The sequence below is a fragment of the Alexandromys fortis genome, unplaced genomic scaffold, assembly GCF_014885135.2.
Source record: "Alexandromys fortis isolate MF-2015 unplaced genomic scaffold, M_Fortis_MF-2015_v1.1 scaffold_8_1_9099942, whole genome shotgun sequence".
Taxonomy (NCBI): Eukaryota; Metazoa; Chordata; class Mammalia; order Rodentia; family Cricetidae; genus Alexandromys; species Alexandromys fortis.
The window spans coordinates 4,316,642-4,331,434 of NW_026067898.1; the positions used below are offsets into that span (position 1 = coordinate 4,316,642).

Sequence of the window (14,793 nt, forward strand, 5' to 3'; positions counted from 1 at the left end):
AGAGGCAAGCATGACCAACATATAAGAGATGCAAGAGAGAATCTCAGGTGTTGACGATACCATAGAGGAAATAGATTTATCAGTCAAAGAAAACATAAAATCAAACAAATTCTTAACATCCAGGAAATCTGGGACACCATAGAAAGACCAAATCTATGAATAATAGGGATAGAAGAAGAACTCCAGATCAAAGGCACAGAAAATATATTCAACAAAAATCACAAAAGAAAACCTTGCCAACCTAAAGAAGGATATCCCTATGAAGGTATAAGAAGCTGGGCTACACTAGATTGATCCAGATTCAAAAAGAAACAAAGTCAGGTGGTGGTGGCTCACACCTTAAACCCAGCTTCGGAGAGGTAGACACAGAAAGTGATAAGACTAGGCAGAGAGAGGAATATAAGATGGGAGGAGTCAAGCCGTCAGACGCAGTCTGGAGATATAGTCAGAGGATTCATAGAGACTGGATCTCCCCTTCAGTCTGAGCATTGGTAGAGGTAAGAACTTCTCTAGTGGCTGGCCGCTCTGCTTCTCTGATCTTCAGCATTAACCCTTATAGCTATCTCTGGGTTTTTATTATTAAGAACAGGTAGAATTCATACTACCCAGGAAGGCTGAGCATTTGCCTTCAGTGCCTTGGACCTAAGTCCCTGCAGGCCTGGCATGTTGGAGATTGTTTGGAAAAGATTTGGCAACAGCAAACAGTTTGAGCTTTGAGACCAAAAAAAACCCTCCTGTGCAGTGTACAATGCCTGTCTGCGTTCTATGCGCTACCATACAGTTTGAGAGCTTCCAAGCTTCGGGCAAGGGGCTGGAGGTTGAAACACAAAGACACACAGACAGAGAGACAGGGACACGGAACTCTAGTCACTGGTAAGAAGCCCTTTATTCAATAGCACCACGGAGGCTCATATACCCAACAGTCAGGTAGGCCAACAGGTGAAAACCTTATCCTCTGATCCTCAAAGCAAGGCAGCACGTGCTCGCTCGTGAAGCAGAGCTGGTAAACAACTTTGACACAGCTTTCAGTAACTCAAATCAGAAGGGAAGTAAAGATCTCTAGCAGGGAAGAGCAGCTGGACTCCAAATGGTCCCAAGACTCCCGCAACTAGGTCTTCTGACCAAGTCTGACCAGAACAGAGTGCGGAATGGCTGCCTTGGGGTGAATGGAATCTTCAGGAGAGCCTGGCTTAAGTCCTCCTTTGGCACCTAACTTCCCCTACACCACAGCATTGTGAAGATCTTTAAGTCCTCCTTCAGCACCTAACTTTTTTTCTTCTCTCTCTCTCTCTCTCTCTCTCTCTCTCTCTCTCTNCTCTCTCGCTCTCTAGCTCTCTCGCTCTCTCGCTCTCTCGCTCTCTCGCTCTCTCGCTCTCTCGCTCTCTCTCCTTTCCTTCCTTTCTTTTTTCTTTTTGACAGTTTACTATGTAACTGGCAAGCCTGAAACTCAGAAGTCGGCCTGCCTCTGCCTCCTGAGCACTAGTACTAAACTAGGCCTAAGAACTTGCCCTCTATTTAACAAAGAACCAGGTCATGCCTACCAAGCCAGTTTGGAACCTGCACTCTATTTAACAAGGACCAGGTCAGGTGATGCCTACCAAGTCAATTTGGGGAATGCTCACTGCCCAGGGAGGGCACTGGAGGCCCAGAGCAGGGGAAACTCCAGCGGCCCCGCCCTCCCGCCCCGCCTCCTTGCGTGCACCCTGCACGGTTGCCCGGGCAGCACGGGACGCGGCCCAGACAGACGCTGTGGACACTCTTCTTCCCAAAAGGCTTCCTGGGGTCCCCAGTTTCGCCCCGCGTCCCGCGCGCTATGTTCCGGTGGAAGCGCGGGAGCCGGGTGGGCGCCCTGGAGGAGGGGACTCCCTTCGCGTCCCCGCAGCTCCCAGAGGCGGTGTCTGAGCGGGTTCTGCTTCGGGGCATCTTCGAGATCCAGAGGGAAAGCTGTGATGTGGTGCTGGGCGAGAGGACCCTGCGGTGGCGGCGCATCCAGCCCGAGCTCCCAGCGGGTGAGTGGCGGGCCCCCCAATATTCCCACGCCCCCTGTACTCCGCAGCCACCACGTCCTCCTGCCTCCTCCCTGACACAGAAACCCAGCTGACTTTCAGCCTCCAGGCCTCCTGGTGTGTGTGTATGTATGTGTGTGTGTGGGGGGGGGGGGTTGCAAACCAGGAAGTTGCAGTTCACCTTCTACTTGTAACAAGTTTTGAAGCCCGATTTTTAATGAATTTCTGAAGAATATCGCATCGCAGATTTTTTTCTATTTACTTAAACTTACTGTCTTAAAGGTTTTAATTAGAAAACACGATGCTGCAATTTGCAGTTAGAAATATTTCAAGTCACCAGTTAGAAGTGCCTTTGAGAAGAGTGGAATGTGGTTTACAGCCCATTTTAACTAACTACGTGATTATAAAATTACAAATGGCTGATTCCTCCTGCCCCTGAGAGAAAACTCCTGGCACTACCGTTTGTCATAGAACGGTAAAGCCATTGTTTAAAGTTTCAAAAGTTCAAAAGTCTAACAAACTGAAACCATCATCAGGGCCCAGCATAAGCCTGGAGTGTGAATTCCAGCCTAGCGACATATGCAGTGACGTTCACTTCAGCAAAGCTTCTTTGGGCTTTAAGTAAAATGTTTTCATGTGTTTTGAAAACCCAAGATGAAGTATTATCCTAACCTTTGAAATTACAAGCAAGGCGCCCGGTTGTGGCCTCTTCCCGTTAGTCTGTAAGTCAGCCTGGGTTAGGGGATGTAAATGTTTATAACTAGAATTTGGATTAGCCCAGGGAACCAATTTAACCTACAAGCCGAGAGCATTCAGACTGTGCAGGGAGACCTCGGGTAGGTTGGGCCTGCAGCGCAGAGGCAAATCGTGGAGGAGAAATGCATTTCTCTAGCAGTGGTGATTTAGGAAAAATAGGTTTAATTAGCACTCCTGGTAATAGAATTTGAAAGCTCTCTTGACAGTTTTATTGCCCCGAAGTTTGCAAATGCTTATTCTGTTTAATTTTGCCCTCAGACCCTTCGGTTTTCTCTCCCTCCCTTTGAGCACGCTTGTTGTTTTTGCAATTAACACCTGGTATTTAACACACCTTGAGCTTCTAATATTGGCTCCTTAGAAGCCCGCCCCTTTCAGTTGTCGAGCAGCTCAAGAGGCATTCTACTAAACGCAGTGGGGTGTAGAGGCATAGACGGGAGCGATGAGAAAATGAGCCAAGGGGCTCCAGAACCCAGAGAAGTCTGTACCCAAGCTAGCACTCTTAGGAGGACTTGGTGTTGAGGTGTGTGATGGAGGAGGCCTTGGCTGTTGTTGCTTGGCAGGTATCGGCTGGCATCCCCAGGCAGGGCTGGGGTGATGAGGTCTCCGAATAATATTGCATGGTGTCGATGAGCTGTTATCAGAGCATTCAACTTTTAAGCTTGTAGTATCTTAGCAGTTTCATCGATGGAACAAAGTTCTATGTGGTCTTCCCCATATTGTCCATCTTGAGCGCGATGAACAAAGACACTAACGTATTTTCCTGGAGGTCAGCACTGCTGGAATTATGACAAATTGGTGGTCTTTTTTGGCAGGGAAAGCGAGTGACCACAGAGATTGCGGTTCCCTTCCTGGACTCAAGGCTGATTTAGAGGGACCGCGGTGCTATCCTCTGTAGCGATGAGGTTTGTGAGGCCCTACTGATGTAGGTGGGGGCTTAGACACACCTGCACATAGTTTGGCCTTTTTTTCTTTAAATGAAGAGATGTTTTCCATTTAGTTTATTAGGTCTTGTTAAGGAAGGTATTAGCCCTGTGAGCAGTTCTTCCCTTACAGGTTGAATGGTTTGCTATGTAGTGCTCAGACATGTTGATGAATGTTTCGAAGACGCAACCCAAGGATTAGAGTCTTTGCCTGAAACCTAGATGCATGACCCCAAAGGCTGGGACTATGACCAGTCACTCATCCCCCACACGTGAAGTAAACAGTATTTTGTGAGGTGATCTAATGTGGGTGATCTAATGTGGGTGATCTAATCCCCTTGAAGAATTTACTGTGCTTGATGGAAAGAGATCCGCTTATAACAGGGAAGTTAGCATAAAGGACTGATGAGCTGTTTACGTCCCCACATCCCAAATAATCAGGGGAGGGGCAAGAAAGCTGAGCTTAATGGTTTGTCATAAGGATTTGCAGTATTATCAGACGTGGTTTTATCTGGTGCCTCGCACCATGATACATATTGCTAAGTAGCAATTCCTCATCATCCACAGGAGGATTGTCACCTCCCTTCTCCACTTTAAGAATCAAAACTCTTAGCCAGGGTATGGTGGTGGACACCTTTAATCCCAGCACTTGGGAGACTGAGACAGGCAGATCTCTGAGTTTGAGGTCAGCCTGATATACATAGCAAGTTCCAGGGTAGTCAGGAATACTCAGAGAAACCCTGTCTCAAAAAAGCAAAATGAACTGGAACTCTATAAAAAATGTTCTGAAGCGCATCTCCAATGTGTAACTGAAGGCGGAGTTTCCCTGTGTCCCAGCAGTCACCCCAAATAACCAGATCGAGTCTTACTATTAATTACAAATGCTTGAACAATAGCTCAGGCTTATCACTAAATCTTACAATTTAAATTAGCCCATTTCTATTCACTACATTCTGCTATGTGTGTGGTGTTACCTCTCTTTCATCTTGCACCTCCTGTTTCTTCTCTGTCTCTGAGTCCACCCTTCTTGCCAATATTCTCTCTGCCCCCCCAAATCTAATTTAGCAATGAGAACAACACATTTTGACAGTGTACAGAAGGATTATTCCACAGCATATATAGCACATAAAAGTGAAAATTTCTTTTTAAGTTTTATTTATTATGTATACAGTATTCTCAGTGCTCTACCTACAGGCCAGAAGAGGGCACCAGACCTCATTACAGATGGTTGTGAGCCACCATGTGGTTGCTGGGAAATGAACTCAGGACCTTGGAAAAGCAAGCAGTGTTCTTAACCACTGAGCCATCTCTCCAGCCCCAAAAGTTTCTTGATTAGAGTGGTGAGTCTGTTTTCTTGGCTTCCACTTTGCCTAATGGTACCATGTTTGTTTCTTTGAAAACCCACTGAGTAGGGAATGGGCTAGGAGATGCTCTATCTAACATAGCAAAAGGTCTCGATGACACACACCTGTATGGCTCTGCATCTTTATTTCGCAGTGTGGTCCTCAGACTTCAACACCTTGTTATAGGTGGGATGACAGAGATAGAGCCCCATAGACTAAGTTTTTCATGTAACCCCTGCTACCCAGAATTAGCTTCCTCTGCTCTTTTTTCAATGCTTCCATGTTTACACTCATTAAAACTATTGAAGATTCATTATATATTTCCCCCATTCTCATTTGGCATTTGAGCTTCATATACTGAAACATGAATAACCATTTTATTCTCATTAGAGGACAAGTTCCTTGCGTGCCTTTATATTATTTCCAGATTTCTAACATAAGAGTCAGTGTGGCCGTATTTTTTGCTGTGAGAGTATATCAGGGAGTTTCTGTTTTGTTCAGCTTCAGGGTTATAAAGACCAGGAATCTAGCACTGTCATATAAACTATATAGACCATAAGGCATTATCCATTTCAGAGAATGATTTTTATTTATTGCTATAATGGTTCTTAATGATCTTCTGATTAGGCCTGCAAATTGTGACTGCCTTACTTGTGGATCATAGATGGGTTTATTCCTGTTGGTAAAAGGTAGTTGACAAAAGGTGGCTGTCTGTGATCTACAAGTGGGCAGAACCCCAAAGAAATGAGAGTGGAATAAGGCGAGATTTCTGAGACCAAATGTAAATTTTGGTCACATAAACCTGAGACCTGAACTCTGCCAATACAGAGCAGGTGAAGGGCAGGGCTCGGTCTAGGCAGTTCTCCATGTGGTGGCAGGACAGGGTGTACGGTGCCGAGACGCTCAGGAAGATGTGGACAGGTACAGCTGCCATTTACCTGTTTACAGTTTAACTTTTACTGAATTTGTAATTTGGTTATTTCATATGTGCATTCTGGTTACTGTGGTTTCATATCTTGTCAAATGTCTCCTACCTATAATACAAGCATTGAATTCTTGAAGCCCATGGAATTTTGCCAGGATCGTTAGTGTGATCGAGTTTTCATCTATCCCCTGAAGCCTGGGGGGCTCCTCAGTGACTGCACAATTAAAGATGTGACTGTTCCTCCCCCAGAATCCATCAGTAGACAGTAGCTCACTGGGAGGGATAGAGCTCTACAGGGCCTCTCGTGGATCTGTGATGAACTGTGATAATCCAGTCCTTTTGTAGACCTAGTGCATAGAGTCAAAACTGTTGAATTCATCTGTCTTATTCTATGACTGATCGCCTATGCTGTGTTACTAGCGCAGATGTTTCCAGAGTTCAATGTTTTCAACAGTAATAATTGCCTATTGCACTGTTTGCTGTCTCAGCCAGTGACACACTCCTAGGAGCATGTGTTTGTCATGTGGCGATCTTTAGTTTGGAGCGTTAGATTGGAGCAGAAAATGCAAGACTTTGTACATCCCAAGCAAGAAGGTATTTTATTGTCCTGTGTGACCTGATGTTATATCTTTCCTGTAAAACAAAAGTGACTGATACAGAAAGCGAGGAGTGTGGGGGCATTGGGCTAGATCAAGCTTAGTTGTACTTCCTTTACAAACGATGGATTTAGGGATCTCCCTTGCACGTGTCCATAGCCCCCATGTTTCTCATGCTGGGAACGTGTCTCCTCTGTCCTTTCTCATTGCTCTGAGGCTTCTGGGTGAACAGAAAAGGATGACCCACACCTGTGCACATATATGGACATCTAAAATAAAGCTTTCACAAAGCAAGTCTCACCATTGGGCTGTGAACATTGGGCTGTGAAGGTCACTCAGATTTTCAGTATAGGTGGTGAGTTGTAACAAAATTACACCAGATTCACAATACACCAAAATCACCACCTTGGAGTGTGTGAATGCATTATCAGAGCCATACACTTCTGTTTGCATGTGTGGTATAGAGTGTCAGGCATGTATACAGAAGGCTGTTAGGTCTTAACTCTGGAACTTGCAAGTGTGCAAATGACTTAGACAAATCAGCTAAGCCAGCTGAGTGACAGTTTACTCCCCTGCAAAATGAAGGATTTGTATTGTACCAACGTCTCCAAAGACCACCAGTTCTGGTCACCTGAGAAGCTGTAGTATAAAGAATAGAATCCAGGGCATTTTTGTCCAACGAAATAAAGTAAGGGTTGAAAGGCCAGTGTGTGTGTGTGGAGAAACTTTTGTTTTTATGGCAGAAACTTTGTAGCAGAGTGAATTTCTCATTAGAAGAACCGTGTGGGAAACAGGAAGCGCTTCACTTCCCCAGCACCTGGGCGTGATGAGAAATAGGCCAGGGCTCCCCCACAGACATTGTCTGCCAGCCAATGTCACATATTAGACAGAAGGGACATCTTAGCCCATCTTAATTTTGCTTTATTATCACGTGATCTCTCCCAAACTTCTGAACAGACTCTATAATTATGTTAACATTAAAATATTATGTTTCAATCATTTTTTATAGAAAATGAAGGTTTCGGCTTTTAATTTTGATTCTCAATTCTATTTTTACACATTTACTACCGCTGACACAATCTAAAGTTGTTTTCTTTAAAAAATAATTCCCACCACAGCTCTGAGCTCAGCTGAATTAGATCAGTGACCAGTAAAATCCAGGAAACCGGGCTTCATAACAGAGACTTGAAAGGATCTCTTGTTACGAGCCAAAGTGATTTTCTCCATCTACAAGTTGATACAAACACATTTACTTAACTGGGAACTTAGCAGCAAGAAAGTAATGTAGAAAAACATGAAAGCAAAAAAAAAGTTTTTTTTTTTTTTTGCTTTTTCAGAAATGATTATTGTGAAGACAAGGGGAGTTGCTGATTATTTGAGACTCTGCTGAGCGGGGGCATATTCTAAGCATTAATCTGCCTAAGCTGTTTGGGAACAGATGTAAGCGAAACAGATACCCAGAGCTCTGCTGTGTACATCCAAACTGAGACATCTGTCAGAGGGTCGTGTGGTCACAAATAATGGAAGCAGGGGCTAACCCCCAAAATGACCTGTTCCTCATGTGAATTAGAAAAGTGGTAATTAGTAAGACTCGAGGCTGTGAGTCGTCATCCTACACATTAACAAGAAAATCCCTCCGTGTGGGATGTTCCAAAGTGATCAGACTTGAAGGAATTCTTAAAAGACATCGGATATGAAGTTTCAACTTTAGGTAGTAACTGCATTTTACCCTGTTAATAAAAGTTTTTCAAGTGTCTGCCATGTAAAAATTACCCAAGGTCTTTGTTTCCAAGATAATATGGTCTTCAACATAACCAGACAAACAATAACAACTTATAACAAATAGTGACTTCTCCATTGTAGGACTGCCAGTCAGACCTTGTGGGATGCTGCGTTTTAAATTGGTCGCACCCCCTGCCAGTAGCTGTGTGAGCAACAGAGCCATGGCTAGTTTGTCGGAACAGAAGTGGAAGTGAGATTGAATTTTAATTTACAGAAGTCTAACACACGAAGAGGCCGGTGGCAAGTGCAGTAGATAACGCCACAATAAAACAGAGGACAGAAATGTTCATTTTCTGAGCTAGGGATTTGGCTCAGAGAGCAAATGCTTGCGAGGTCCTGGGTTCAGTCCCTAGTACTGTTAAGAACAAAGGAAAAAGTTTTATTTCTTCTCAGGATGTAATTTTAATGTGTATTTTTACTCAGGAAGCATAATTTTCAAAATGTTCATCCCAGCACAGGATGGAGAGAGTCATGCTATTTGAGTGGCCGGTTAACGAGGAAAGCAACTGAGTGCCAGGCCGGGGATGGTGGGACTCAGGAGGTCAAGGCACGGGAGCTCATGCCCCAAACTCAAATCAGAAGCAATAACAAACAAAAAATATGAACAATTTTAAACCTGGAAATCCTAAAGCGGCAGCCACTTTAAACTATTTTGAGTCCACATGGCAGCTTTTGTTACTTGTGGGTTAATAAGCTAGTGATAGAGGACAAAACCGTTGTGTTATTCACCACAGTCATGTGCTTAGTGTCTGATCTGAAATTTGACAGCGACCTATCTGCTACTGATCTGAAATAGACAGCATCCTGTCTGACCTCGTGATGTTCTGTGGACTCTTGCTTATTCCAAAGGATGAGGAGACCACGTGGTCCCATCCAAAGACAACACTTTCAGACTTAACCTGTTTTGTTCTCCTTTTTCCTCCCCCTTCTCTTTACTCCTGTGGACCCTTTGGAAGTGGGACAGGTTCACAAATCTTTCCTCAGCCCCTCAGGGACACACAGTGAGAGTCACTTGGGGACTGAGGATGGCGAAGGTCAGTAGATTAAAGATGTGATCCAGATGGCTCTGCCCAGAGCTTGAGGTCTTACAGAGGACGACAGAAATATAAACAGGGCAAAGAGAGACTCAAAGAGCTGAGCCAAGGGCTACAGACAACTGAGTACTATTGGATGTGGGAGATGGTTGCCTATACTGGCACAATTTTGTATCCACGCAATTTGACAAGAGCGGGTCAGCGTTGTTAAAGAGGACCAGGAATATTGCAGATACAACTCCTTGCAGTTGTGAGGTCTTGCTGTGTGGCTGCTTCTGCTTATCACTGCACCTAAAGTTTGGTGACTAGATAGCACTTCAGATCTCCTTGACAATTCGGCAGAGCATCGCCAAGTTTTAAACGCAGCCCCTTGAAAAGGATTTTGCATGACTGGTAGAGTTTTAGATGTGTGGTGCTGGCACTAGAGTGTTGCGTGCTGATGGAGTGGGTTTTGCCTCTGTGAACTTTCATACATATGTGTGGTACCAGAGGAAAGGAATTCTAGCTATAATTCTTCCTATAATCTTATGATTCCTCCTACAATACGATCTTGTGGTTCCCAAAGTTCGGTTTGCAAAAGGAAGATCGGGAATGAAATAAAGGAGTGGGAGTTGCTGGAAACTGAACCTTCTGCTAAAGTTTGACTTGTAAATGAGACCTTAGGGATTCTCAGTGTAGGAAGTAACTAAATCTAGAACTAAGCGGGCATGTATACAAACAGGCAGACACACATACAAGCACACACATACATATATACAGAGAAAATGTTTTTCACATTTTATTTTTTGTGTCATCAGTATAATGCAATGGACTTACAGTAAGCACAAAGTCTAAACTAATATACCAGCTGGCATCAGGGGAGTCCTGTGACTGCTCCATGGTTTTGCACCAGAATCAGTGTTGTGTAAACTCTACAGCAGCTACACAACAGTGCCCTATGCTTGGCTGCAAATAGCAACCACACATCAACTGGGGTTTATCCCACCAGATTCTGTATTACGTGTTTTATATTGCTTAACCTTTGCAACAAGGCTTTATAGTATAGAAGGGAACTTTATTCCTAGTACTCTTGACATTAAGTTACTTGCCCCAAGATTTACTAGCAATGGAGTTGATTGGATCCAAAGTTTGACAACCTCGCCTTGTGCCTGCAGTTCTTGTTTTGCTGACCCTTCAGGGAACCTAGAGTCCTCTAGTATCCTCGGGAGTTGTTGGTCCCATATCCCACATAGTGATGGGGTCTCAACTTGAATCCTAAAACCTTTAAGACAAGATCGCATGCTTTCTTTCAGAATTTAAGGCAATTAGCAAGAGAGTTTGTTATACTTGTCTGTAATTTCAATTTGTAATTTCTGAGTCAATTGTGAAAAATAGAAATTTTAATAAGTTGTTTAGTTTTAGTTTCAAAAATTGTAATTATGTGTGCGTATGCATATCTGAGTGTATGGTTGTGCATGTGTGTGAGTGTCTGTTAGGTGAGAGTTGTGGCGCCCCCCAGAGTGGGAGACACAGGCAGTTGTGAGCCACCCACAGTGGGCACTGGGAGGTAACTCAGGTTCTCTGTAAGAGTGCTACTAGGTCTTAATTACAGAGCCATTTCTCCAACTTTGGGGTTTATTCTTTTATTACTTTTTAAGATAAGAAGACATGCATATATTTTATTATCCCACCTTGCTGGCCTTTTACAATTAAAATATGACACCGTGCATCATCTTTCCACTCTACAGAGTTCTCTGCAGCATGCTATGTTGGGGCGCTCTGCAGCACGCCGTCGTGGGGCGCTCTGTACCATGACATAGGGAGAGCCATTTCCTCTTCCTCAGCACTATCCCATGTGTTCCGCAGTTCAGTGCAGCAGGATGTCCAGTGATGGTTTGAACTTCTTGTGATGCTTGGTATTGTGAACATTGTGCAACAAAAGCTCCAGTGCCACCACTTTTGCGCTTTTCCCAGTGTGCCTTTGTAACAGTCTTTTTTTTTTTTTTTTTAAGAAAGGGAACTGTTGAATCAAAGAATGTATGTCTATAAACTTCTCCAAGGTTTCCAAATTCCTTGAATGCATTATGCTTTTCAGTTTTTCTCTCATTAGCACTTGAGGGCTCCTGAAATGTTCTTCTAAGGAGTGTTCCTCAAAACTAGCCTGAGAGATGAGAACGGTATTTCTGCACACTCTTAATTTGTGTTTCTCTTACTGATTCTTTGGTTTTTACTTCATTTAGGGAGCTCTCACTACATGCTGGGGTTTCTGCTAGACGCCATAATTAGGTTGACAGTTTCTACTTCAAGGCATATAGAATCTCTTCTATAGAGACAGCAGCAAAAAAAAATAACTTGGTGGCTTACTTTTTGTGCAGGTGAGGTATTGCAGGGCATTGCGGATGATCGTGGACAAGCAGCTGAAGAGAAAGGAAAAGCATCTTGTTCTGTGGGCAGAAGGGAGTACTGGGGAACCAACAGGATAAGAGGGAATTTTAAGATGGCCTCCGAGTCTGGTTGGGAGTTAGCAACATGGACAAAGAGAGAAGGGAACAGTCCTGAGAGAGTTTTGAGAATATGCTGAGAGATTTTTGAGAATGAGCTTATTTGGAGAGTAAGTACACGGTCTGTGTAGGATTACGTAGGCTTAGAAGGACAGAGAAGGGACAGTAATAACGCAGAACTTGGATACAGCGCTAACACGTGCTCTCAACCTGAATGTTAAATAGGAGTAGTGCAGGCTGGATGTTAGTGAAAATCAAGGTTTTTTTTTTTTTTATTGAGAATAGGAAAAAAAAAAGTTTCTGCCTCCTCCCAGCCTCCCATTTCCCTCCCCCTCCCCCCACTCTTCTCCCCCTCCCTCCACTCCTCTCCCCCTCCCTCTCCAATCCAAAGAGCAGTCATGGTTCCCTGCCCTGTGGAAAGTCCAAGGTCCTCCCCCCTCCGTCCATGTCTAGGAAGGTGAACATCCAAACTGGCTAGTGGGTTTGGAAAGGCAATCAAGGTGGCCGGCAGGATAGACCAGTGGGCTGTGGAAGAGCATAATGGTTCCTATACCAGAAGACCAAGGGGCAGTATGTGGAGACAGGGATGATGGATGCATGGAAAATGGTCACAGAACTTGGAGGATGTTGGGCCCAAGGGAAAGAAATGCTGCAATGGGGACAATCTATAAACTACGGATAGCGCTAAAATCCGTTTTCCAGTGATAAGACTACAAAGCATTGCTTTTGCTACAAATCCTCCCAGAGACCCTGCATCAAATGGGTCAGGGATTAGTAAAATGCCCAGCAGAAGGGAAACTGCTCGAGCAGTCATTTCAGGAGGAATTACTCCCGAAAGACTGACTGTACGTCAAGCCACATAAACCTAAGGTCTGTCTTTCCCTAGAAGCCTCAGGGTCTCTCTTGCCTGTATCCTGATTCTTAATGGAATGGAAGCTGCTGCTTGGGATTAATGGAATCTTAGAGTTTTTATATCTAGAAAATATTGTTAGCTGTTGATAAGGTTATGATCGTTGAACGTTTCCAGCAGTTATTAGGAAAACTAAAAGTGTGAAGTTGCAGTTTGTAAATATGTCAGTTTTTTAATATAGAAAATAACTATAGTGTTTTAAGATTATGAAAAGTTCATGTAATTCTTAAAATCTTATTTTGGTTTGATGCAAACATTAATGTTTAGCTCAGTTGTGTGTGGATGTTACAAACATTACTCAAACTATCATGTCCATATGTGCTGGGAGAATAATAGCAGCAATGAGCAGCTGCGGCCATGCATTGGCGTTTCTCATATTTTACATATGCTTTCATGCTTTGAGAGTAAGAAGGGGTGACAGTATATTCTTGTGATGTTTCCTTGACAGACAATGCTGAAGGTCTTGTTAGATGTAATATATTTTAATAGCCACTAATATCCCACATATATTTAAATATTTCTTTTAAATACTTTGAGGAAACTCTAATAAAAATGTAGAGGTTGAATTTTTCATAAAGGTTGTTTACTTTTATTAACTTTAGCATCTGTCACTTCTAAGGCTGTGTGCTTCTTTACATTAAGATATTGGGCCAACAGTTACATATTACTCAGCCAATAGATACGGGATACCACACTCAAACCATCGGTAAAGGGGTTCTTGTTTATGTTCTAAGCTTAGCACCTATCCTTGGCATTATTTTTGAGTAAATAAGGCCATGTTGGGGTTCCCTATAGAAACTCAGACACTGATATGTGGTCTGTTCTGCATTTATAAAAGTTGAAGTAAGGCTGTTGAAATGCCAGCTCTGAAAATCCAAGCCATGCATCCTTTCAACTCAGCACAAAGATTGCTTCCTGGAAGTACCTTTGTACTCCATTTCCAGCTTAGTCAGAGCCCCGGTCATTACCTCTGCTAGCATGCTCTTTTGTCTGCATACACTGTTGCAACATAATGCGTTGTGCATTTGATACGGATATTACCACATTGACATAAGGAGCTGCTATTATTTTAGACACCAACTGATTCCACGATAGTGTCAGATTTCTTTAGCATATGCTTATGTTTTTGTACAGATGACCCGAAGTCACATCTGCTAGCTTTGTGGTGGTATCTACAGTTTCCTTTTTAAGTCTTCCAGTTTTTCAGTCAACATTTTAAATGCAAATATAAGAGATTCCACTTTTAGCCTCATTTTATGCTTTATATATTGATATTAATAAATTTAGCCAGCCCTGCTATCTCAGAACTAGGAGAAAAATCGATGCTACCTACACATGGTATTTTTAAAAGCCCCTTTTGTGACTGCTTTTTCAACTGTGTCACTGATTGACATTTGAAAAAGATCTCTTTTAACGGATCCTTTAGGAATCCTATAAATCCCATATAACTCTCCAGTGCACACAATACTGTTGTCTATACACAGCAACATATATGTTTAGTAGTGATTTAGCTTTTGTTCGCTCGGATCTTGTTGTGTTGCTAGTGTTTTTTATTGTCTTTAGTGATTGTGCAAGGTCAGGCAAAGGAAATAGAAGTGAAAAGGCTTTGGAATCTGTTTTCATGGGCACCAGGGAAGCCTGTAGATAACAGGGGTCACATATGACAGTCTGGGGCCCTTCCTTCAGTACCAGCCTTGATGGAGAACAGCAGAAATTAAGACCTTTAACTGGCATTTTCTTTTATTTCCTATTTTTCTCTTGTTCTCATTTCCCTTTACCTTTTGTTTTCCTCCGTTTACACGACATATTTTCTTTGCATAAATATGTTACCGTTTGAGGCATTTAAGTGAGTGTAAAATATTGATTAAATGAAAGCCCCAAACTCTCTTTTGATAGTATGTGCCCTTGTATGAAATGAGAGCCCCAAACTCCCCTTGAATAGTATGTGCCCTTGTATGAAATGAGAACCCCAAACTCCCCTTGAATAGTATGTGCCCTTGTGTTTTTTTTCTTTCTGGGAAATTGATAGACTTTCCTTCTA

The 14,793-nt window shown here is 43.1% G+C and overlaps 1 protein-coding gene across 1 annotated transcript in view; it reads left to right on the forward strand.

Annotated features, from left to right (window-relative positions):
• Positions 1 to 1,741: 1,741 nt before the first annotated feature.
• Cerkl (ceramide kinase like) overlaps positions 1,742 to 14,793 on the forward strand; it is an 88,245-nt gene continuing 75,193 nt past the window's right edge. The window contains exon 1 of the mRNA XM_050120623.1: positions 1,742 to 2,009. Coding sequence (XP_049976580.1) covers positions 1,814 to 2,009 — 196 coding nt within the window. The 5' untranslated portion in view covers positions 1,742 to 1,813. The remainder of the gene's footprint in view (positions 2,010 to 14,793) is intronic.